This window comes from Catharus ustulatus, chromosome 8 (assembly GCF_009819885.2).
Source record: "Catharus ustulatus isolate bCatUst1 chromosome 8, bCatUst1.pri.v2, whole genome shotgun sequence".
Lineage (NCBI taxonomy): Eukaryota > Metazoa > Chordata > Aves > Passeriformes > Turdidae > Catharus > Catharus ustulatus.
The window spans coordinates 35523582-35548687 of NC_046228.1; the positions used below are offsets into that span (position 1 = coordinate 35523582).

Sequence of the window (25106 nt, forward strand, 5' to 3'; positions counted from 1 at the left end):
GGCTATCATAATCATAAAATTGTGATTGCTCTGCCTCCCTCCAGTCATATTTCCTGCTACATACATCTAACTCCACGCTGTTGAAGATTCCTTTCTGGCAGCATTCCTTCAGCTCTTCGTGCTTCCTTCCTTAAAAACCATGAACTTTTAGATCTGGAAATGATGCAGTCGCTCTTGATGGGGAGGAGCATATGCATAATTCAGTAGGATTTATATATGCCTGTGTATATATGTTTGGATTATAAATCTGTTAAGGTAGTAAAATTGATTCTTGCTGAAATCATAAATGATAAGTTTGTCTTCATTTTGTTCACCTTGTCTCAGTAAGTCTGTCACCACCATTCATGGCACTGTTTGGAGAAGTGGCATTGAATGCATTGTATGTCAAATAAATTTCTGTATTTAGGGCTTCTCCTGGCTTTCTGGGGACTGTATTCTGTTTTCTGCCAGAGTTCCACTGCTGGGCAAGGTCATCTCTGAAGCAGGTTTTGTTTGCTGCAGGCTTTGTTTTGTGTCACAGTCGATGAGAACACTCAGTCACCTCCTCAGTTTCCCCAGTGCTGTTAAACAGCTGCAGGTGCTTGGAATAATGCAGTAGGTAGCAGACAAAGTGTAAGGGGATGCATCCATCAGAACTGAAGCATTTGGTATGGAGTTTTCATGCAGGAATGTACATCTGTCTGTCACTCACACTCCTTTTTGATTGTTGTCAGGCTTTAAAAATTCATAGGTAGACAGCTTCAGTGAGCAGATGGGAAGGTCTGTACCTTGGGTATTTTACAAAAAAGTTGCAGAACTCCTCACCCTTCCCAGGCACTATAAAGTAGCAGCCATGCTTTGCTCATGGAATACTGGGCCTTAGCAGCCAGGTTGGGCAGTAAACTGTTGATGACCCTCCTAATCAACAGGAATATTTGGGGAAATCCCATAGATGTTTCAACAGCTTGTTCAGTTGGGAGGGCTTTGGGGTTTTTTTTCTTTATGGTTCATTTTTGTAATTTCTTTCCTGACCTGAAGCTTCAAGTAGCATTCCTTATACCAGAACATTAGTATTATCCAGGAACCTTATTTTTGGTGTTTAGGGAGGCTTAAAATAATTGCTTAGAACTGATTCCTTGGTCTGAAGTCAGAAGTGTTTAGTGAGCAATTCTAGATGATATCAGAATACTGTTGGTTTTGATATGCTTATTTTTAGGAAGGGGAGGCTAGATTTCAGGAAATACTATGAAGCAGATCTCTGAGGAAGCATTCATGGTAAAATAAAGAATGTTTAGTAGTAGTATGCCAAATACCCAAGTTGATACATGGATTATAACAGGAGGGCCAAAATAAGATGAGAAAGAGCTAAGACTGTGACCCTTGGAAAGAGGATGGTCCTCACTGTACACTTTCCAAAGTATGCCTTGCCAAATTCAGACTGCTGGGGAGAAGCTTTCTGGAGAACTGAGGATGGGCTGGGCCATCCTGAGGTGCAGGTGGCTTGTCAGAAGGAGCAGAGACTGAGAGGATGTGGGAAGGTGGCAGCCAAGGGATGGAAACCTGCAGCTTCCCGAGGGAGCTGCAGCGACTCTGGTGCCCCTCACTCTTGGTAGAGACAGGTGCCACAACTGAGGGCAGAGCAAAACAGAGAGAGTGTGGGCAGAGCAGGGCATTTATTCACTGTAGTACAGCACTAGAACACAGATGCAAGGACATTTCTGTCTCTGAAGGTTTTCCAGTCTTAGCTGGACCAAGCTGTGACTGACCCGATGTTGTGTTGGTCTCATGTCTGAGGAGGTGATATGCAGAGTCCTTTTCAGTGATGTATGTCGGATTTTCTCTGTGTTAGACACCATCTGCATTCATGTAAGAACCATCTTTTTTGGGTAATGAAAAGTTTTGTGGGCATTCATACTCTGCTGTAGTACTTTGCTTAGTGACTTGCTTGTTAATAAAAACAGATACTGTTACTATTGAGAAGGACTCGGAGTGTAAAAACACTTGCATATACTTAATTCAAAATCTGCACATTTCTCCCAAATGCTAGTACAAACCTCTTCTATGGAGTATTGTGTATTAAATTGTGGCCAAGCATAGAAACGTTGCAAATGGGTGCAGTCCATCTGTGTGGTTTAGTCTGATCTGTTTCCAAATAGGCAAAGAAGCATTTTAAACGTGTAGGTGCTCTGTTTTTCAGTGTTTGTTTACTCTTCAGCATGCTCTTTTCAAACTGTGGTAATTACAGTAATTTCATGACTATAAGCCACACCAGATTATAAGGCGCACTTCTGGGTGTTGGCAAATTTCTGAACTTTGTCCATATAAAAGGCACACCAGACTATAAGGTGCACTTTTTTTTTTTTTTGCAGCGAGGATTCACGTGCAACAAAGTAACAAATTAGTAACGGAATTGCTTGAATGCGGGGTTTACTGGCAGGTGCTCAATAAGGTGCACTTCCGGGTTTGGGCCAAAATTTTAGTCAAAAGGGTGCGCCTTATAGTCATGAAATTACTGTACTTTCTTTTCCTCAGAGCTAATAGTAGAATTTTTGGCAGTGCTCCAGATTTCTTTCAAATAGCAACATAGTCCTCTTGTGTTTATTTAATTTGTTCACTTCTATTGCTTATATTTTATTCTGTGAAATAAATAAGGCAAGTAAGAACCTGCACTTAAAAGTGCCTTTAGAGTTTGTATCTTAATAGTGTTAGAAGCAATGCTAGTTTTATTCAGCGTTGTTTTACTCACTTTCTAGTAATGCTAGTTTTATTCAGAGTGGTTTTGTTCCATTCTAACCATTGTTTGTGAGCTGATAAATGACTTGATTGAATCTTTAATAGTCTGCTGTTCTGTGTCTTGGAGGGAAATTATGTCTGCATTGTAGGTTGGGAGGAAGCTTTCTTGTAGTCAGACTTTGTAAACTTTTCAAGAGTTTACAAGTAAAGAACAAAATATCTTGGGAGCCTTTTCAGCCTTTCCATAGTCTCTCCTCAGAACTGGATGTAGCAGGAAATGTATTTTGCAGTCCTTCTCTTGTGTGTCAGTGGTCCACTGCAGTTGGAGTTCTCCCTGAGTGTCTGTGCAGAACAGTCAGTACCTGTTACAAGTGATCCTTCAGCTGTTCAGCTGTTCCTTTATGTTCCTGGACAGAACTTCCTTTAGCTGAAGAACTTTTTCCCTGATGAGGACAGTAGTGTTAACACTAATAGCCATAAACATTGCTAATTAATTTAAACATCAGCTGATGGAGACATTTCAGTAAGTACTGAAGAAGGTTCTTTTTAATGTTAATGGTAGGCAGTTGGACAAGATAAGGTTTCTTTGTAAGGCAGAATGCGTAATGCAGGATGCAGTTATGGTTGGCATACTGAGTGGCAGCAGCCCCTTCAGGTTCCTGCTTTGAACCCTTAGCCACTTGAGTTTGTCACCTTGGCCATAAACAAGCTGCCCATTGGTATTTCACCTTCTGCAGCTGACAGGTTTATTGCTCTCAAACAATTATATGCTGAGTTGAACATTGTTGTTGGAACCCAGGACATCCCTCTGGCTGCCCTGGATGGCTTGAGACCCTGGCAGGGGGCTCAGAGACCTTGGCACAGAGCCCAAGACCCCTGTGCCTTTGATTTCAACCCATGGGAAAAATTACCACCTTTGTATGAAGAGTTACAAGTCACAGAACATAAGTAGAGTATAAGTTAGTTTATCACAAGGTGAAAAATTAAATATTTAAGATTTTTTAGAATAGGGGTCCAGGGTCAAGATGGAGGAATTTGGGCGTGTTCTGTCCTTCTTTCTCCTTCTTGGCATTCATCTTCTGGGTGATGATGGCACATTTGGAATGGTTTAGAGTAGAACTGGACTGTAGAGCGTAGGTGATAGGTATTGGAAAATAACTGTAAATAATGTTCACGTAGTTTGTAGTATAAAAGATAATACCGCCCTGAAGGTGGGCATTGTGCCTGGGGCTGACCTGCTGAATGGACCACAGCAGTCAGGGAAATAATTTAAGATAAAATAAACAACCTCAGAAACTGCAGGCGAAGACTCCTGTCTTCTTCTTTGGTTCTCGGGCTGAGCTACAGAGACTTTTAAACTACACAGGTGGTCATCTCAAGCTCCTGAGAGGCCACTGACACATTGTCATTACATGTACCAGCATCCCTTTATCACTGTTGATTTTAATCCATTTCAGTGTACAGTATTCTAATAATGAAAGCTTTCATGGTGGGCTCCATCAATTAGAACCTAATTCCAAATCCACTGCAGGGTTTGCTGTTGACCCCTGTGGTTGTTGTGCAGCCCTTGCGTCCTGCTCCTTGTGCCTGGTGCCAGTGTTTGTAATCCCACTGCTCTGAGGGGCTGCAGCAAAGGCAGGAAGTACACAGAGCTAGTCTGTCACGACTCACTGCTTTCTGAATCATTTTGAGGCTAGCTCTGAATATTACATTTACAGACGGTATTTTCCTGGCACCATTCAGAAAAATAGCTTTTCTGCACTTGACAGCATTTATTGGTATTTCACTGTAGTTAAGTATTTGAGGATTTTTGGCTTCCAAGATGTATTTTTCTTGTGCTTACTTTTTAAATGTCAGCAGTCTTCCATGAAGAATAATTCTTCTTGATTAAATTATTTCAGTTACTCCAAGTTACTGTTGTGGTAGACATAGAACTAAAATGTAGTGACCCTTTTCCCAAATATGTTTTGTCCAAGGACATTTTGTCTAGTATGTTTTTGTTGTTTGCTAACATATGTCAAAAACATGGTATCTGACTCTGCCGAAAAAGCTGTATTGATTTTTTTTCTGATGTTTCCCAGTGGGATATACATTTTTTTTTGTTTTGGGCCAAAAAAAGCTTGGAATCTTGTGCAGTTTTATTCTTTGTGGCTAATTGAATTACTCTCAGGTTTTCTAGGTTGATGATGCTATACCCACTGGGAACCAGATTTCTAAAAAAACAATATTTCTAGTAATCTACCAAAATAGATGGCTGCATTTCAAGAGTAAATGTTTAAATTGTTGTCTGCTGTTAATGTTTTGAAGATCAGCTCATTGTCAGCAGAGTTACATTTGGGAAAATACGGCTCAGTTATGTGTTCTGAGCTTCTGGAACTCCACTGGTATCTCCTGAAATAAAGCTACTGTAGTGCATGAAAAGCAGCTCCAGTTCAGCCCCACTGCTGTGCTGTTGTTTCTTCCCACCTTTCTCCCTTACAGGGTGACTTTTGTGCATTAACAGCATTCTCTATCTTAGGTGGTTTATAGCACAGTGCTTCTACAGTGCAACCAAACAAGGTCCACAGAGAGGGCTTCAGGATGGTTGCAGTTTTATTAAACTTTCAGGGATTTTCTTTCCCACTTCAATTATGAATAAGCTGGTCTCTGTTCACATAGTCTCTCTTAGGTAGGATGAAGTCACTCGCTCCCTACAAGGACCTCAATTTCCTCTTAATTTCCTTTTTATGGCATTTTCTGTGTCCTGCTGAGTCCATTTGGAAAATCCCAATTTGGGAGTATTTGGTCAGCAGCCTTATATGTTGTCTCCTTGCTCTTGCTGGCTGAGTTTTGGCTGTGTTTGGGGTTTCTTTAGGTGCAGACTTTGGGCATTTACTAGTCTTAGCTTCTGAGTATCCATGTATCTGTGTATCTGTGCCATTCCATGTAGTGCAGATGCCTCTGTATAAAATCCAGGAAGGAAGGAAGGGTGTGTTCTGAGCTGTGAACTGAGTTGAGGAGTAGTGCCTTTTTTACAGCTCATGGATGCCCTGCTGTAGCATGGGACTTATGAGACAAGACAGGTCCACATGGCCTCCACTGCCTGCTATGGTAGGAGAAATCAATTCTGAAATTCCTCTCATCTGTCCTGGGGGGAAATGTCATTCTCATCTGGGATCTTATGGTCAGTATGTCCTTGAGCATGGCACCAAAATGTATTAGGTAGAGGGCTTCAAATAAAGGAGGATTATATAAAGGATTTAAATTATCTTTCTGCTCTTCTGGGTGCTGTGACCTGTCTCTAATGAGCTCCTCATAGAGGGAAACTCATCTACTCCCTCAAAAGCATGCCCAGAAAGAAGCCCTTTGAAGATCCTGTGGGAATCCCATTGAAGCTTTGAAGTGTGATGTTCAGGTGCAAGGCACTGCTTTAATTCCCAGGTGCAGTGTTCCATGCATTGGCCAGGCTGTGGAGAGGCTGCCTGTGTCGGGGAATGTCCAGGGATTCCAAAGCAACCCCCTGTGCCTGTACATTATAGAGAGCAGGGACTGGTGTGTACATCTAAACTGTCTTGGTGCTAAGCAAAACAGCTCTGTGTTTCAGGTAGGAAGCTGAATCGCTGGCATGAGTGTGCTTAGGGGAGAAATAAAATAAATTAAAAGCAGCAATTTACTGGATTGTCATTCATTAATTACATACACTGCCAATAACTAGGTCTGTCTCATTGTCAATATTTTCTCACATTCAGGACTGTTAACTCCTAAAAATCCTACCCTTGTCAGCTGTGAAGATTTGGTACCATGAAACTGCTGTCATGTTCAGTGTGGTTTATGTATAAATGTCTGTAAACACATGAAATAAAAAATACTCCTGATGTCCATTTGGATATAGCTAGGTAATTCTCTATGTACTTCTATAGATGTATATGCACCTGCTCAGCTGTGTGCTTGTGGGTCTGCCAGCAATCTGCCAGCTTTGCAAGATGCTTCTGCACAGCTGCAGCTGGCACAGGTCTGAGTGAGAGAAGCAGGCACTGATTACAGCTTGCTGTCATTAGGAAACTTTCTATGTGCATCAGGCCTCTGCCTGGGCTACTTCATGTTGTATTACACTGTCATTATGCAGAAACTTCAGCATGAAATACTAAATTCCACTGGGATAATTGATAGATCTTTTGCTCTAAATAGGCAAGGAGGGGAATGGGCACAGTGGGGGATGCTGAGATCGTGCCTCTCATACACTGGCCTGGGATTGAGACTGCCAGAGGAATAGGAGTTGTTTCAGCTGAATTTGTGTTAAGTTCCACAAGTAGTTAATCTTTTCCTGCATAAAACCTATAAGCTTGTTACCAAATAAGGTGATGGAATGTGCGTGCTGATATGAGGAGTGTATCAAATGCATACAAAGCTCTTCTGCTTCTCCCATATTCATACACATTTATATGTGTGTGTATATATATGTAAATGTGTCTCTTGGAAAGCCATTGGATACAGTGCCATAATAAGTTAACAATTTGCCATTTTATCACAGAATTAGAGGCTTGAATTGAGGGTCTGTACCATAGGAAATCAGCTTCAGAAGCAGCCAGATCTTTGTATTAGGATTGCATTATGTGGGTTTGTAAGGGTGTTTGGAGTTTCAAAACCTTTGTGTTACTTAGCTCAACCTTTTGCAGTGAGTGCAAGGTACTCTTTTTTGCAGTAATTCTATTAGTCTTGCAGTGTATTTTGGAACACCTCTAAGGAAGCTATCTCAGTCACTGAAACAGTCTGTTCCATTCTGAATTGCATGTTGGGTGCTGGGACTCAGGCTGCTGCCAGCAGATCCTTTTTGTTTCACATGGTGTCCCTTAGCCAGCACAGTTGCCTCGGCTTAGATGTTTTGGGTTTTTTTTTAATTCTTTCTATACCCTTCTGGATTGAAGTGACATTAACAATAGACATAATATGTAGCAGTAAAACTGGCTTACTGGAATAGGCAAGGTTCTTACTGTCTGAAATTCTTAGGTACCTTTCCAGAAGAAGTGTACAAATGCTTATTTGTTAATCGCAAGAAGTGCAAACTATTATTTCATCTCCAAGAGTGAATTGAATAAAGTACTGAATAAAGGCTGTGTGGCTGTTAACTAGATTTCTTGCTTTCTCTAGTATTACCTTGCATTTTTGAGGTGGCTGTGTTTTTAATCTTTACAACCATACTTCACTTCCATTGAATTCTTGCAACTGGAAAACTGCTGAAATCCTCTGGAAGCAGCCTGTGTATACCCATCACTCCGAGTTTCAGGATAGGTGATCAGTTTATAGTGGAATAATACAACATTTCAGGTACACACCTCTTGCATCAAGTCACTTCTCGTGCTGCCACCACCTGTGCCTTGATGCAGGTCTGCGTTGCACACACCTCCTAACTTACCTGCCTGCTTTATTTCAGTGCTCTGCTATCATACTGGTTTCATATGAAACTCATCCAGTAGCTCTTTAGGCCTGACTCAACCGTACTTCTGTCTTCAGGTGGTTTTTTGGAAGTTTTCCTCCTCTTAGAGTCCTAATTCATGACTTGATAACTTACCCCGATTTTCTTCTCTTCAGATGGAAAACCATGTTTTCACTTCAACTTGCCCACATTTATTTTTTTTAATTACTTTGATTGGGGCACAGAAGGTGTCTGCAGGTGGCTGAATGCCCAGGAGAGTTGTCTCCTATGTGGAAAGCCACTGAGCTGAGTTAAGCCAAAGCTGTGGCAGGGCTGCAGTGTGTGTAACTGGGCTCTGAAGCTGTGCCACAGAAAGCTTCAGTCCCTGCCTGTGCTCTCACTTCCATTTCAAAGCTGCCTTTGAAGGAGTAGTGCTTCAGTCTTTGTTCTAGTGGGAGCTCTGCAGCCTCTTCCCAGGCTGCTGGGACCACAGTCTTTGTATGTGCATAAACACTGAAGGGAAACTTTGCTTATTTACTGCAAGTTCTTTTTTTTGAGAGAAATTGTGGCTTTGCTAGTTTCTTCCCTGTTTTCCCTGAGTGGAAAACCATAAACATTTTCAATTAAAAAAAAAATTTTTTTCTCTGGCCAGTTGTAGGAGGTGGTGACTGTTTGTGTCTGGTCAGGTGTGTTTGTTAAGACATTCTTTAGGTGAGTGTTGGACACGTGGACACTTGAGCTTTACGGCCTGTTGCTTTTTCACTACTGAACTGCTTTGATAGTGGCTGAGTGGTGTTCATCACTTAACACAGCCCAGTTAAAAGGTACAAGGACAGTGGCTCCTGCAAAGCTGAGAATCTGTTTTCCTGATCATTTTATTGTTAAAAAATCCAGGCACAGAGTAAAGGGGTTAGTGAAGTGGAGTTTTCTGCATGAAGAGCTGGCCCTGACAGCTATTAAACTACAGACTGGGTTCATTAGTTGCTTTTGATTGAAGATGACAAAATCAAGCAAAAATGTTAGACGACCAAGAAGACTTGCCTACAAAGAAATATGAGTAGCATTATTTAAAAAACCAGAGCAATTAGGGAACACTTGATGAATTAAAATAAATCAGGTTAATTTCAAGAATGTGTTTTTGATAGTGTGAAATCTTTAATTACTTTAGGGACTTTGAACATTACACTTGTGAACATATTGGTATTTTCCAAACATCCTCCCTTCTGCACCTTCTCCCTCAGGGAAAGCAGAATTACAGATACTCATACTGAAATTTGCTTTTAATTTTTGTTGCAGGAGAAACAAAGAAACAGAAATGAAATGTAGAAATGCAATAAACAAATCCCTGTAAAAATTTGGTACTTCTCAGTTGTCTAACACTTGATATTTTTAATTTTACTTGTTCAATTTTGCTTTTGAAAGACTGAAAAAATGAATAATTTCTGCCTGTTTCTTGTTGCATTCACTACTCCACTATATTTAGGCTGCCTAGGAAAAGAAAGTCTAGTACAGAAAAGATGCATGTTATTGGTGTAATTCAAGTCCACTTAACATGGTATTTCAGAGGGTTGCCTGTCCTTTAGAGGTCTGTGAAGTATTTTGGAGGTCAGTTATGCAGTTATGAGCTCATATATGCACCACAATGCTTTTTTTTTTTTTTTTTGAGTCATTGGCTGGCAACTCAAAACTGAAATGAATCCAAGTAGTCTTGGATTTGAGGGGAAATGACCAGGAAATAAGGCCTGTTTGATAGCCCAAGTGTGTTTTCACACTTCATTAGCAGATGGGTGGTACATATTATAGAATTACAGTATAGTTTTTGTTTTAATTGTCTGTATAAAAGTGCTGTTGCTGCAAAGCCCCATCTGAAATGGTGCCAGAGGAAGGCCATGAGGTGATGGTTGTATACCCAAGTACAGCCCTGGGCTGCTCTACTTGGAATTATTTTGATGGTCTAGGGGCCAAAATCTTTGTTTAGCTGGAGGAAAAAAGGTTAGGAAATGATGAGAAGCTCTCACTCAGTGGTGGTTCTTTGAATTTTTTTAACAATGCGTAGGCATTTGTTCTCCTTACTTCAAATGAAAAATGTGCCTTGTCTTTTTTTATGTACTCTTTTAAATCTTTCCACTGACCTTTTTGAAAGTGAGACAATTCCAGTGATAATCTGAAGGGGGTAGCACTGAATGTAAATACCCTGTTTTTCAAATTAAGTGGTAACTACTTATTGGCTCAAAGATAGTGGAGTTACTATAATTTGAGAATTAATTTAAATGTCTCCAAGGGTTATGTGGGTCTCTTCCTTAAAGGTAGGGGAGAAACTTTATTGGAGCTCCTTTCCTACCACTTAAAGTATTGTTGCCAGGTTTGTTAATTCAGAAATCTGGTTGTCTTCAGCTGAAGCTTTGTCTGCCTACAGATACATTAGAGATGTCAAAATTTGCCTGAAATGTTCCACATTTATTGTATTAGTAGTGTTGCTTTCATGTATTAAGAATTTGTGAACTGGGTGGAATTGTGGAATGAAGGGTGGAACACCAACAATATTAGTGTTTGAAACCAACACATTGCCAAAGAGAGAGCTTTTAGTACCACAAGGTTTGTTATTCATACTGAATATTACACAGGTTGAGTTTTATCCTGCATTTGTTTCTTCTGTGCCCTCAGACTCCAGCTGACAGGAAATGAGTTTGGTCTGGGCTTGTTTGAAGTCCTTCTGTGTGTGATGGATTTTCCATTTTACCCTCCTTATTCTGTGCTGGGTTTCCTTTGCTTCAGATTGGTGGGAAGGGTTGAGGGACATGCAGTGCTGCCAGGGCGCTGTGCAGGATAAGGCCCAGGAGCATCACAAGAAAATGTCCAGGCTGTTCTGGGTAAAGCACAGGTTCATATCAGACTGACTCAAAATGCACAGTTTGCTTATTGACTCAAACAAGATGAATTGCCCTGGTAAATTCAGGTTACAGTTGTGGGATTTCTCAGTTGAAGAATAAGCATCAATCTTCAGCTAGTTACATCTCCATTCAGACTGAAAGATTCTGAAATAGTGGAAGTCTGTTCAGCAGTGGTTCTGGCTTTAAGCCAGGTTATTCATCCTGATTCTTTGGGTAAAGTTGCTATTGAAATCACCTAACAAATTTTCACAACTGCTTCCCCAGCTCCCCTTTTAAAACTTATTTCTTCTTTGTAGTACTGTACAACCACCCACAGCTTACGTGCTCACTGTGGGCATTTTTATAACTGTGATAAAAACTACAAATGTATTCTCACTTAAAAGTAATTGTACTATTACTTTAATACTTTTTAGAAAATAAAGTTTTTATCAATGCCAGGTGTTTTTCCAAAAATAAAAAATATTACATGTTCTATCCTTTTTATGCTCACTGGTTTTTTTAAATTTTTTTTTAATAGTGATTCCAGAGTTTATTAATCAAGTAAATACTGCATTGGAGAGCTTAAGCAAGAGCACGGTGCATCTGTTTGATGACAACCAATTTGTGGACATTTCCAAGAAGGTGTATGATACAATTCACAACATCAGGTGCTCAGTCATGATGATTCGGGTAAGTTTGTCATTTATTCTTTTCATGCTCATATCTGAGATGGGTCAGGATGGCAGGGCATTTTCAGGAGCATTGAGGACTGTGTGTGTGATAAATGCCCCTAAGCTCATATCCAGGTTGAACTGACCTGGGGAATTTGGGTTACAGTGAAACATGTGATTGTAACTCCAGAAGTCTGGAATTGCATTGGGTACCACATCACAATGTTGCAGAAAAATGTCTTTACTTCTTTAAAAATACGTGGGTGTGTTTGGGTGGTAAAGATCTTCATTCATTTCAGTAATTACTAACTTGCAGGTACAAAACCAAATCTTCTTGTAGTTCTTCAGCTTTAACCTGTGGAATGTAGGCAAGAGAATATTTCCAGGTGATTCTGATAATCTCATATCAAGTTCTCTCAGCCTTTAACCAGAAGACTTAACCTGATTTCTTTCAGTCTTAGATGATTACAATCATTGTGGTTACCTTTGAGTTTTTCCTGAAGTCCAAAAACTGAATCAGAGCAGCTTATTTTTAAAATTCAAACCAGAATTTTGTCAGATGCAAAGTTTCCCCCAAATATCATCTTTAAAAATGGTAAACAACTGAGCTGCTGCAATGTCTGTGTTCAGCAACTGTGTTTCAAAATAAGATTGAAAAATCTATCTATGTTGTTATTAATGTTTAAAGGAAGTTTGTCTTCTGCATTGGCTTTCCAGTTGAGAACATGGTAAGAAAGATTCCTTTTCTTGTGAATACAAAGCCATTACAGCCTAGCCTGAGCAGCAGGGCATGGGACGTAGGTCTGCCCCTCTGCTCCATTTCGGTGAGACCCCACCTGCAGAGCCACCTCCTGCTCTGGAGTCCCAGCACAGGAAGGACAGGGAGCTGCTGGAGTGGGCTCAGGGGAGGCACAGAAATGATCCCAGGTGGCACAGCTCTCCCTGAGGAGTGGCTGGGACAGCTGGGGGCAGTTCAGGCTGGAGAAATCTCTGTGGAGGCCGTACTGCAGCCCTTGGGTACTTACAGGGGGCTCATAAATCAGATGAGAATAGACTTTTCCCTAGGGCCTGTTGTGGTAGGGCAAGGGGAATGGTTTCAGACTGAAAGAGGAGAGATTCAGCTCCATCAAAGGAAAAAACTGACAACAATGTGAGTGGTAAAACACTGGCACAGGTTGCCCAGGGAGATGGGAGAGGGTTAGGGGTGTGGGTGTGTCTGTTGGACAGTCACTCAGGCAGTATGAGGGGAAATCTCAGATGTTAAGAGACTGTAACAGGCCCAAGGGCCAGGAAGTGCCCAGTGCCCAGTACATGTGCTGTGTACCCATAGAACCACGAGTCACTGCACAGCACCTGAGTGGACAGTAGTAACAGAATGGGTTCTGTCAGAGCCATCTTCCAATGCTGCTTTGCAAGTCTTGAGGAGAGCTCAGCAGATTCAAAAACAATTGTTAGGAAGGACATGAGCTTTCTCCTGAATGGATACTATTGTTCAGCCACAGCCGTGGGAAGGGTTTTTGAGGTTTGGTAAAATGTCGGCTACTCCAGCAGCCTTTAGATGATGGCCAGCACAGAAAGTGCTGAGGAAACCCTGGCATTCATTTTCTGAGTCAGGATGTATTTGCACTCCAGGTTAGATACATTCCAGGCAATGCCAGTGCCCTGGAAGCTTCAGTAAATCTGGTGGTTACTCAGATGAGCACTGTTAGTGTAGCAGCCAAGGTGAGGAAATTAAATGTTCTGTGGCCAACCTGCTGATAGTGCCAGAGAATGGCACCTCGCTGATTACAGGGGATTGATTGCAAGGCTGAATCAGGCTAGGAACTTGTTGATCAAAAAATAATTGAGGCTGCTCATTCACAGGAGGCTGTAAAAGCAGAAATTCTCCAGATCAGTTTCTCAGGAAGCATTTCAAACATGTAATTACACAGAGAGAATGTTTTTAAAAATAGAGTTCCTAGCTGTAAAATGCTGCCCAATACTGTTGTTAATGCAAATTATCAGCTGTGCATTTCAATGTCCAAGCTTAACCCAAGATGCATAAGGCATTCATTGCAGTCCTGCAAGGTGTAGTGTGCCACTGGAGAGCAGCTCCATAGTGGCAGGTGTACTGTCCTGCTGAGCTGTAATAGAAGTGCCTCTGGAGCATCAGGAGGCTGCTCCCCTTAAGGTGCTTTTCATTGTTCACTTGCAAGGACTGCTTAATGCAGCGGTAGCTGTCAGTTTGAAATAACCAGATAGTTGATTCAGGGAGTATCCACATTTCTCAGTCATTTTTTTACTCTAACCATCCCATTTTTGCTGTGTCTGAGAGATTTTGTGGGCTTGATCTTGCCCAGAGCATTTGTACGTTATCTGGATAAGGTTTTAATGAGAATATTGATGTTGCAGAAATAGATTAGATTAGAGTAGATAGTACAATTAATTCTAATTCTGCCATGTAAAATATGTAGAAAAGTCAAAGGAAACAGGTTGATGGTTTTTGAGACAGTACATATTAAATGCTGCAGAATGTTAAGATTAATGGTAGAACTTTAAAAAAAAACTTCTGCGTGAAGGTTTTTTAGTTGAAAAATATGAGACAACTGGATTGAAGTAACAGCTAGCAATATCCCATTAGAGTATAAACTCAGTGGAAAGAAATCACTTCAAAAGAATAATAACTACTGGTAGCTGAAGCACTATCAGTCATCCTAACAATTATACCAAGAACAATGGAAGCAAAGTCACAAGTCAAAAGTTTTACAGAATTTTTTGTTCTTTTTGGAGGATAAACAAGTGAGCAGCTGTTCAGGTTTTACAGAGACAAAGAGGGCAAAAGGTTGATATTCTATGCGAAATGCTTTTACTATTCTTAGTTCATGGATGCAGTGTTTAGGAATCCATGTTCCCTAATTTTGTGAGAAGTGGAGAATGTATACTGAAATTGCTGTTCCTAACACGAAAACATTTATTAAAAATCCTTTCTGCTGAATGGATATTCTCTGTGCTGTTTCTCTCAGGATTCTGGCACGAGGACCATAGGTTCCCTCAAGAGTTCATGGTGTTAGACTTTTTGAGTTGGTTTTGCACATTGTTCCTTGATTTCCCTGCACCATCCCCCAGCCCCTCCTGAAAACTGAAGCAAGGCATTTGTTTTTCTTTTCTGTCTTAGCTAGATACTTTTTTCAACAGATCCTCTCTGCATCTCCAATCACTTCTTCATATTCCTGTTTCTTTAGCTACCAGTCTTTTACTGTGTGTTGTAATTTCCTTTGGAAAGTCAGACTCAATTCAGTTACACATTCAGGAGTTTATAGCATAAATGCTTTTTTGTATGTTTTGGCTTTCTCAGAATACCTTTGGGATGGGTTCCCTTTTTACTTTTGTTGGTTGCAAAGCTGGCATGGTTTTTCATTCTGTTTCAAAGAAATTTAAGAATCCATTCTTAATAGAGCTTGTGAGTTCTTCAGTACAGTTGATTTTGCTCAGTAAGAGACATCACAGCAGAATTCATTATCTTACAACCAGCAGTGTTACAGGAATTTTTAGAACATGGACCTCGAGGACAGGAAAGTAGCAAGTGGTGAAAACCTTTCAGTTAATGAGTATCTAGTTTAAATTCTACCATGGCTTTTACTGAGGACAGAATTATCCTACACGTGCAGGGTTTTCTGCCTGTTTTTATCTTGGTTGTTCAAGTGAGTTAGATCCTGTCCAGTGCAGTCAGTAACAGACATGAATTGAACCTCTGTTTAAAAGCTAAAGAAAACAAAGCAGAGCAGGGAAATACAGGAGAAAGGCAGACATTTACTGAAGTCCTGTTGTTTGTTTTTCTAAGAGGGCCTCGAGACCTCATGGAACAGACAGACAAGGAATGGTTCATGTAGCCTTGCTAAACTTCATTGTTGTTGGTCTGAAATACAGGAGTGATGCTAATCCATTACAAACTCCCATCGAGAATTTGATAAAAAACCTTTTTCTTCATGTTTTTCTATCCTACACCACCTGCACAAGAGGCAGAACATTTGCAGCAGTAGGCAGCCACTTGGTCCTGCACCTCTCAGCACTTTCTGGTTGTTTCTGACCTAAGTGGGTCAGGACCTTTCCTTCCTCACTCCCTGTCAGCTTCAGTCCTGTCACCCAAAGGCTGATACCTGTGGATGCAGTGTGACTGCAAAAGAATGTGTTCATGTGATGTCTTAAAAAAGAGTGCTGAAGAAATAGTGGTGTCTGTTAAGGGTCATGGGACACCTCTTCCTTTTTCAGGTTTTTATCCTGAGTCACATAAAAGGAGAATGTTAGTTTGTGCTGTAGAGCCCAAATCAGAGGTGAGTTAAAAGTGTTTAGTGCCACAATCAACTTGCATAACTCCGAGTAAAAGCTTCTGACAGCTGCTTGTCCCTGCCATATTTCTTGGCTTTTAGCATCTCAGGTCACCATCATCAACCTTGAACTACCGTTGTGAGAAAACTTAAATCACATGGGTTACCTTTCATGTCTTAATTCACCAACACACATATTTTGTAGAAATGTCTGTTCTTTACAGTATAACTGGGAAGCCTTTTTGTAGTGTACAAATACATGTTATAATTTAGATCAGTATTAGCGTCATAGAGTCAGTCATTATTATGACTCTGCCTTGCAGATATCTTATCAAAATGCTCTGTACTGAACAGTTTTGGGACACACTCAGCATACTTTTCAATGTCACATGCTGACATTTAAAAAAATGCTTATCTCCGTTTAGTATCAGGGAAATTTCCCAAATAAAGAAAGCAAATCCCTGTTTTCTGGCAAACAGCTGTACATATCAGTTTGCTTCTATTTCATGTTTATGCACTATGTAACACTCTCAAAGGTCTTAGTTTCATTAGTTTAGGGCCTTTAGTCTCTTCAGCAAATCAGATGACTTCTGATTCTCACCGTGATAGTGTTGGTGACTTGGTTGCTTTACAGAGCAAAAAGCTGCTCAGTAATGTATCTGTAAATAATACTCAGCTCTTCTTTTTTCCGTGAAAGTTGCATCCATTTGTCTTTACATGTGGGCAGGATGTTACCCTGAGAAATAGCTTTAGTTTGGAGTTTCCCCTATTGCCATAGCAAGCACTGCTTCTTAAAAGCTGAGGTGTTTACACAAGGGAAAAAAAATGTTAGTAGCAATACTAATAGTTTATTGATTTTAAAAACACACAGTGTATTCGCATCTCAGGTGGAGGGGAGAGAGACAGAATAGGAAAAAAACACATGCTTACCTTTCCCACCTGGGACACAGAGTGGAAGCCAGAGCACAGATAAAATATTATATCACTCAAGGATGGTGGACCCCCCTCCTGCCCCTTCTTCAGGTCCCCTTTCCTTAAACATTGAGGTAGAGTCCATCCACGGGGTAGTTGGGAAATGGTGGAATTTTTTTTATTTTAATAACAGACAAGAGAAATTACCTGCTTTTGTGTTCTGCGTTTCTGCACTTTGAGATTAACAGGTTTTAACTTTTTGGTTCTTTGTACATCTTTCTGACTGCTGCCCCATTCCCATGCTCCAGGCATTTGCTCAGGCTTTACAGGGAGATGGCTGATTTTAGATTCTGGGTTCTTTTTCACACACAAAATGAACTGTGACTAGAAAAATAAGTGCCCCCTTCATCCTCCCATGTGCAGTTCTGAAATGGTCCTTTCATGTCCATGTGTTTTGTTATTTCAGTACAGAGAAGCATGCAGTGGCAGAGGAATGTCAGAAGCAGCTGTCCCTCCTCTGAGGACCAGGATGTAGAACTACTGTGTTGTTTGATGTGTGTGCTGCAGGAGCAGACTCTAATTGTAGCTGTAATAAGCTTGTGAGAAAGCACTCGGTGTTGTCAGGCCAGTTTTGTGTACAGGTCCGATGGGGAAGATGTTTTTCTCTGCAAAGCAACAGCTCCCATGCAACACCCTGGTGACTCCAGAGAGCAATTGGAAGTGGGTATTTAGATCAGTCCCAGGAGCTCACCACTGGGATAGAGCCATGTTCAAACCTGCAGTTTCTGTATGCTACTTGACTGTTTTACATTTTTATAAAAATATTATGGCTAATGGAGCCTTCTTTTTAAGGCAGAAATACTGCAGTATCTTTGGAACCCCATCCTACTTTCCCCTACCACAAACTTCACTTGTCTCACTCTGTTCTCCATGAGGGGAAGGAGAAGTGTGCACAGAGGCTCATGGAAGGAAGGGCCCTCAGGAGTTCAGCTCGTCTAGCCTGAAAGTGGAGTGTTATCCAGGGCCCCTCTCCAGACACCTCTGACTTCACTGTTTGCTTTTTAATGTTATCTGTTAGAACACTAATGGGGAATTGATGGTTCAAACAAAGCTTTAGTGTGGTTAAACTTACTTAAAAAAGGAAGTTGCTTCTGCACGCTGCTGCTAGTCTGTATTACTTCTGTTATTCTTGGCTGTGTTTATGCCTCATTGTTTACATTCAGCACAGGAATGTATGGCCGATCTTTTCCAGGTAGAAATGAAGTTTTCTTTAACCTGCCTTAGGTTTCCAGTTTAAGTGTCACCTAATGGAAAGGATACTGTGTTGTGTTTTAAGGAAAAAAAAAAGAAAAACTTTATGGGTACATAGAGGCAAAAATAATAAATTATTTCAGAAATGCTGATACAGAGATAGTGGTGTTGGTGTCAGCTGCATACTGCATCAATGGTAAGATCCATGTGTAGTTATCCATCCTGGCAAATCTGGGTTGTCTTCTGCCCGAACTACACAACCATGGACATCATGCAGGGCTGTGAAATAAGAGCTCAGCAACAAATTGCTACATGGCTTTCCATGGAAATCTCCTAGTGCTGGGATTACTGGGTCACACACAGGAGTCAACGTGCTTAAGTATGGCATAAACAGTTTTGACTTGCATACTACTTTAAATGTCAGTTCTTCCCAGTGTAGGGATTGAATTACATTGCAAGTGTCACACATGATTATGCTTTTAATTGTTCACAAAATTATCCTTCTCTTTCAGAAATACAGAACCTTCCAGAATTACTTGATAACTCTGGTTTAGTGGTTCATTGGAAACTTAAGCATGTAACAGTATTTTTTCTGGAACATTAAAATCTTTGCTGAGGGTTTTTTTTCTTAGAGCAAAAAATAGTGATGTGTATTCCTTCCTTGCAATTTGGTGCTTACTGTCTAATATAAATTACATTCCCAGGGAAATTGAATTAATATTATGCTGTTAAAAGGGAAGAACTGAATTACTGGAACCAAAACTGGGAAGCACAGTAAAATGTAACAAATCATAGATACTCTATTAAAATATGCCTCCTGCCACATGGCTCAGTGGAGTGTGAGCAAGGCAAGCCTGGGAGTGGAGACTGCAGCACTCAGCAGCACTGAGGGCTCAGGCTGGAGTTGTGATGCTGCAGTCAGCCCTGTCAGTGCTGGTGCCCTTCTGCCTCACACATCTTTGTTGCTCAGGCTGGATCTGGCTGTATTTCCTTCACCACTGATCCCAGTGATCTGTAAGATCATGGCTTTGTTGGAATCTCTCACTTGCCATTATCGCTGTGGAACCTTTTATCTGCTAGGATGGATCTTTTTAGTGTAGCACAGAAAAACAATGAGGTGCATCACAAATGTGTTCAGAATGTCACTGGACTTCAGAAAGTAATAATAATGATAGGTGTTAGATTGTGATCTGAGTTCTGCTGGCACAAGAGTAGGGGAGAAGTGCTGGCCCTTTGTCATTCTGTGCTTTGACTTTGGTGGAACAGTGTCATGTCTGTCCTCTTATCGTGCATGTCCTTGCTGATAAAGCAGTGTGACAGTGGAAGAGGTTTGGGATTAATTGGTTCTTTATTGCTTCCCTGAGTTCGTTTGGTTTCTGTTTTTAGAATTCCTTAGTATTCCATGGGTATATTTGAGTTCAGGTTCTGCTTTTGATGACAGCTTCTTCCTTTTGGTTTGCGTTTTTTTCAATTAACATTGCTTGCCAACTTGAATCACACCAAGTTGTTTCCTTGAAAGTATGCTCAGGGTTGGAATGCAGTTGGTGAAGGGAGGTGGACATAAGGAGACATGGTGATAACAGGGAAACCGACTCACAGAAAAATAAAAAAAACTTGGAAAAAAATATTTGGAGAATTGTGGAAAAAAACCCCCAAAACTCTCCACTGAGCCTGACAAGTGGAAGATGGCATTTGTGAGTCCTTTTTACCTGAAAAGATTCTGTAGAGGTTGAAAAAATTGATGCTGCCTAATTTCCTGAGAAACTCTGGGACTTACAGTTTATTCTTAAAATAGAGACAGAGGAGTCCTTTCATGATACTATCAAGAAAATCAGTGAATATGAGTACTGAAGGGAAGTGTGTTGCAGCAGGGGAGTGCTGTGCATCCTCTAGCACAAGGATTGGGTTGAAATTGCTGTTTTACTGCACAGTTCCTCCAGTGTAGCCTAGCAAACAGCAACAGGGCCTCTGAGGTAATTGCTATACCAAGCACTTCAATTATTAGTAAATTGGAGCAATAATACTAATTTAAAATTAGTTTGTTACTCTGAGTGCCTTGTGATCCTGGTCTTCATGAAGTAGTCTGCATAGAATTATGGAAAATAGAAGAAAACCTGATTATTTAGCAAGTTGAACGTAATTCTTTTGGAAAGTAGAAGTCTTCCCTTTTGTTGAACATGGTCCAGCATGAAATAGCACATGAGAAATGATCGTATGGGCCAGTGTGATTAGCTTTGAAATCTCCTGGAATGTGCTACAGTGTTAAATCCACCCACAGAAGGGGTCACAATTCCATGTGAGGATACAGCAGAGCATGTCCATGTGAGGGATAAAGAGCTGCTAGAAAGCCTGTGGAGTGAGGCTGTGGCAGCCTGGGGATGCTCACAGGTATAGCTGTGTGTCCCTGAGAATGGCCCTCAGGCAGCCCCTGCACCCAGAACAGCAATTCCACCGCTTCCTCCTGGGCTCATGGCCAGCACACAGGGGAGTGTCCCCATTATTGTATGGGCACAGCTCACTGGAGTGAGGGGAGTGTCCCCATTATTGTATGGACACAGCTCACTGGAGTGAGGGGAGTGTCCCCATTATTGTATGGACACAGTTCACTGGAGTGAGGGGAGTGTCCCCATTATTGTATGGACACAAGCTCACTGGCACGAGGAGAGTGTCTCCATTATTGCAGGGACACAAACTCACTGGCTGGCTGTAGTCCTGCAGGGCAGGCATGGATGGGCTTGGCCACACTAATTGTGTGGGGCTGGCATCCATAGTTCTGCCTGTGGATATTGTATCCGTCACACCTCTGCTGCCTTTTGCCTATCTCATGATCAGTGTGGGGTTTGTGCATGGAGGAGATCACATCAGCACATGGAAGCTGTATGCTTGTTGCTGATGTGTTCTCAGGATGGGGATTGGTCCCTCCTGCCCTAGGGAGAAGCCAGTCTGACATCCCACCTGAGCAGGGCACACCATGGCTGGATGCTTGGCTGGCCCCACAGGGAGACCATATCAGATACACTGAAATTCTTGTGGGTTTGGGAAAACTGCATTCCAAGTGTGTAAAGAAACAAGCACGAGACTGAATTAACGTTCAGCAAATGAAGAACAGGCATGAATAATTGTTGCTGTTTTAGGGAGGGAATGCTAAACACAGCAAACAAAGGTAAAACTATCACGGTACCTGGTTATGTGCTTGAAGTGGTGCAAAGTCACACCAGTGCCCTGGACTAGGGGAGTGTGCAGCTCAGTCTGGCTGCTCAGAGGGCAGCCAATAAAACATATGCTTGTCACCTTGGTAAGTGGAGCCTGAAGCAGAACTTACCCAGATTTTAAGCACAGCAACATCAGTGGAAATTGTGAATTAATTTGCCAATGCTGGGGTTTGCAGTTAATCAGTTACTGCTGAAATGGAGCCAGACCCCAAGAGAGATGAAGCCTGAAATTGTGTCTGCCTAAACTTAGGCTTTTCTTTCCACTTGGTGGTTCCATTCCATTAATGCAGCCTTAAACCTTACACCTTCCAGTTTCCTCCATCTCAGACTGGGCTGCTTGATTTGCTCGTGCAGTTTATAGGGAATTTACAGGTCAGAAAACAGGTGACTCACCCTACTTGTCCTTTAACTGCAGAAAGGGAGTTATTTTTTCCTGAATGAAAAGATCATCCTATCTGATAGTGTTGCTGCTGTATTGTTGGTCTTGTTCGCATGTTTGGGTTATTAAATGGCATATTAAATTGCACCATGCATTTTTAGAACATACTGAATTTACAATTAACAGGACTGTTTCCTGCCTGTAAAATTACCACGTTTCTTACCTGGTAGAGTAAAACTGAGATGAGATTTTAGGTTATGTTCAGTTCATCAGTAAAAAGCTGCTTTTTCTCCTGGTATTTCTCTTGCAGAAAGCTCAGCAGCAAGTATTGCCTGCAGCCTGTCTCTTTAGAGATGGAATGGTTCAGTCCTACTCAGTCTGTGGGACTGCCAAGATACCTCAGGGCTTTGGCAGCTTCTACCTGGCAGAGTTTGGGTTTAGGCTGTGATACATTTCCACTCCTTTTTGTTTATTCTTGCGTATGTTGATGAGCTCTGAGATTTGTCTAATGCCTGGGGAAGAAAAAAAGGTTGAGAGCAGTATTAATTCCCAAGAAATACCATCCTCCAATACAAAGAGAAGGTAAGAGGATCAATTGAAATTCCTGTCAGGGACCATTCAGCAACCCACACGAATAGCTTACCACAAAGATGGAGCATAGTGTTCATGGTCCTGCATCACAGGCATAGCTGTGCATTGTCCTGCCTCTCACAATGGTGTTTCTTTGTATCCTCTTCATTTCTTTTCCTTCCCCTCCTTTTTTTCATTTATTTTCTGTTTTCTCTCCTCTTACCTTAGAGTTTGTCTTGTGTTGTTTATATGCAGATTCTCTTCTCATGCCTCATACTAAAGTAGTGTAGGAATTATCTTCTGTAAAGCCTGAAAACTGGCCTTCCCACAGGGTGTCAGTCTCTTTGGAAAAGGGTAACTAAGAGAAATTCTGATTTTGATCTGACCTAAGATAAATGCAGCAACCAAATACGTGTTCTAAAGATACTGAACTAACTCTATCACTACTGTCTCCTGTGCAGATCAGGATTAACTTGAAATAATTCCCAGTGTTCATTTGTCTGACCTGTTCTTGGAAACATCCTCAGCTAGCAGCTGGAGGGTGCCTTCAAGCCGTCAGTCCCACTCCATTCCCTTCAGAAGGTTCTTCCTTTAATGCACTCCACACATCTCCTCATGGCACCTTAAAGCACTTCCACCAAGGATGGATGATCTCCTTCTGCTTGTTTCCTGCACACTTAAAGCCTGTTTTGGTTTTTTTCACACCGTGCTGATGCTTGTTGGATCCTGTTCTCTGGCTGTGTCTTTCCTTTGGAAGTGTAGTGCTCAGCACTTGATCCAGTACTTGCAGTGGAGGCTCAGCTCTCTGTTGAAGGGAGGGCATATGTCATATGATTTGATGTCTTTGTGCCTTCAGGTATTTACAGCAGTCTGCTTGCCTTTGTTTTCAGGAATGTGAGGCTGCTGCATCCTCTTTAGCCTGTGCTCCCCTGTAACTCCTGGTGCTTTTCTAGCAAGTATTTATCGTGTGTGTTTTCCTCTTTGAATAAAAAAGGACCCATATTCTGTTCTGTTGTTGTAAGAAAGACTTTTTAAAATCTGTTACCGTGGGATAAAAATATTTCTATCAGTGCCAGTTACTGATTAAATTTAGGCTGCTTATGGTTAATTTGTGTTTAGATTTATTATTTTTAGCTGTTCCCTTACTGTTCATTTGCTGTTCATTTACTGTTCTGCCAGATAATACTGGAGATGTCTGAAAGACTAATTTCAGACCATGCAATGAAGCAAGGTTTTACTGAGTTACAGTTGGTTGCAGTTATTCAGAAGAGGGGGTTTATGTCCCAAAGTGAGCAGTGAAAACCTCCAGAATTCCCTAGTTGTTTAAGCAAGTGCGCTCTGGTTTATTGCAGCTACAATAACCAGAGCACTAGAAATTGTGACCTATGAACAAAACACCAAATATGTTCATCCTAATTAGCCCAGGTAACAGAGAGGCAAAGGGGAAAGAAGGGAAGGTGGAATAGCTGTTTTCATTGATGTAAAATGTTGGTGCACAAGACTGTGTTACATATTCACAATGCATACAAAGAGAATAAGCTCTGACTACAAGGGGAAGATCCAGTTTGGATGTGAAGACAACCAAGTTTTATACATGATTTTGGTTAATTTTCATCTCTATTAGAGGATCTCGTGCTTGACTTTGTGCCAGTTTTATCTGTATCGGTCTGTTAGCAGATGACAGAGTTGTGTTGAGTCTCTCCTCTTTCCCTGGGCAGAAGAGGCTGTCAGAGCTGCATATTGTGAAAAAATGTGCAAAGTACTGATCTGAATAACTTTCATTTGATGTCTTAGAGGGGAATATTCTACATTGCCTTTCACAGAACTTGGTCATGAAACCTTCCCAGATGGAAGAATTAATTTCATGTACAAACAGGAATTTTAGCATTTACAAAACACTAAGAAAATAATGTAATAAGGAATTTTTTCAGAAGCTAGACCTGAACTATTGTTCTTTGAGGGGCAGTTGTGGAGGGTTGTGTGTATTTAATTCCACTTTGCTTGGAGAGCCTGTGTGGTAATGAAGTCTCTCAGCCTCCCAAAGCAGAATGCAATTAGTGATTTGGGACATGAAGGCTGGTTTGCACAGAGGTGGCCTTGATGGGTTCCTTAGTTCCACGTCAGCTAACACTTAGCATTCACTTGAACATTATTGGTTACTGAATGACTGAGGTTGGTGGATGTGTGTCCTGGGCATCTTGATAATTAAAAGCAGGAATGAAAGTGATGGACACAGGCTAGGGTGGTTTTATTTCCATTGTCTGGGTGTCTGGGAGGAATGACTGCTAAAGCAGAAATTGGTGCTTGACAATTGTCATGTCCTGGGTGGGACTGTGTGGGAAGGATGACAGCAGTGGTGCCTGTATTTGAGAAGCAGGCTCTGCATTACAGTGTGCATTTTTCAGTGAGGAATGAGTTTGTGATGGACAGGCTCACTCTTCGTATCTCTTCTAAAGAAGATCTGTTTTACTTTCAGCTCAGATATACAGAGAGTCAGTGGAGGCTGAAGAGGCTTGAGCAGATGTTGAGGTTGTAGTTAATAATTTCATCTGCTCCAGTTTGAAAAATGCACTTATCATTGGCAACCTTTTGCTGAGGAATATATTAATGTATCCAAGAGAATTTTTTGTGTGATCATTTAGCATAATTCATGTAACAGAAACAGATTGATTTGACATGTTAGAAATCTTTGCTGAGGGGGCTACCATTGCTCAGGCTTTATTCATCTGATAAACCCACATTTCTTGTGAAATTCTGAATTGTCTCTTTTTGTCTCTTGTTTCTTGTCATTTCTGAGCCCTGAAATGTTTTTCACACAGTCAAACTGAGATAT

The 25106-nt window shown here is 41.2% G+C and overlaps 1 protein-coding gene across 2 annotated transcripts in view; it reads left to right on the top strand.

The window, feature by feature from the left end:
- CTNNA3 (catenin alpha 3) overlaps positions 1 to 25106 on the top strand; it is a 413367-nt gene that overhangs the window by 319074 nt on the left and 69187 nt on the right. For both annotated transcript variants that reach the window (XM_033066154.1, XM_033066155.2), the window contains exon 13: positions 11513 to 11664. In XM_033066154.1, the coding sequence (XP_032922045.1) occupies positions 11513 to 11664 (152 nt within the window). The remainder of the gene's footprint in view (positions 1 to 11512; positions 11665 to 25106) is intronic.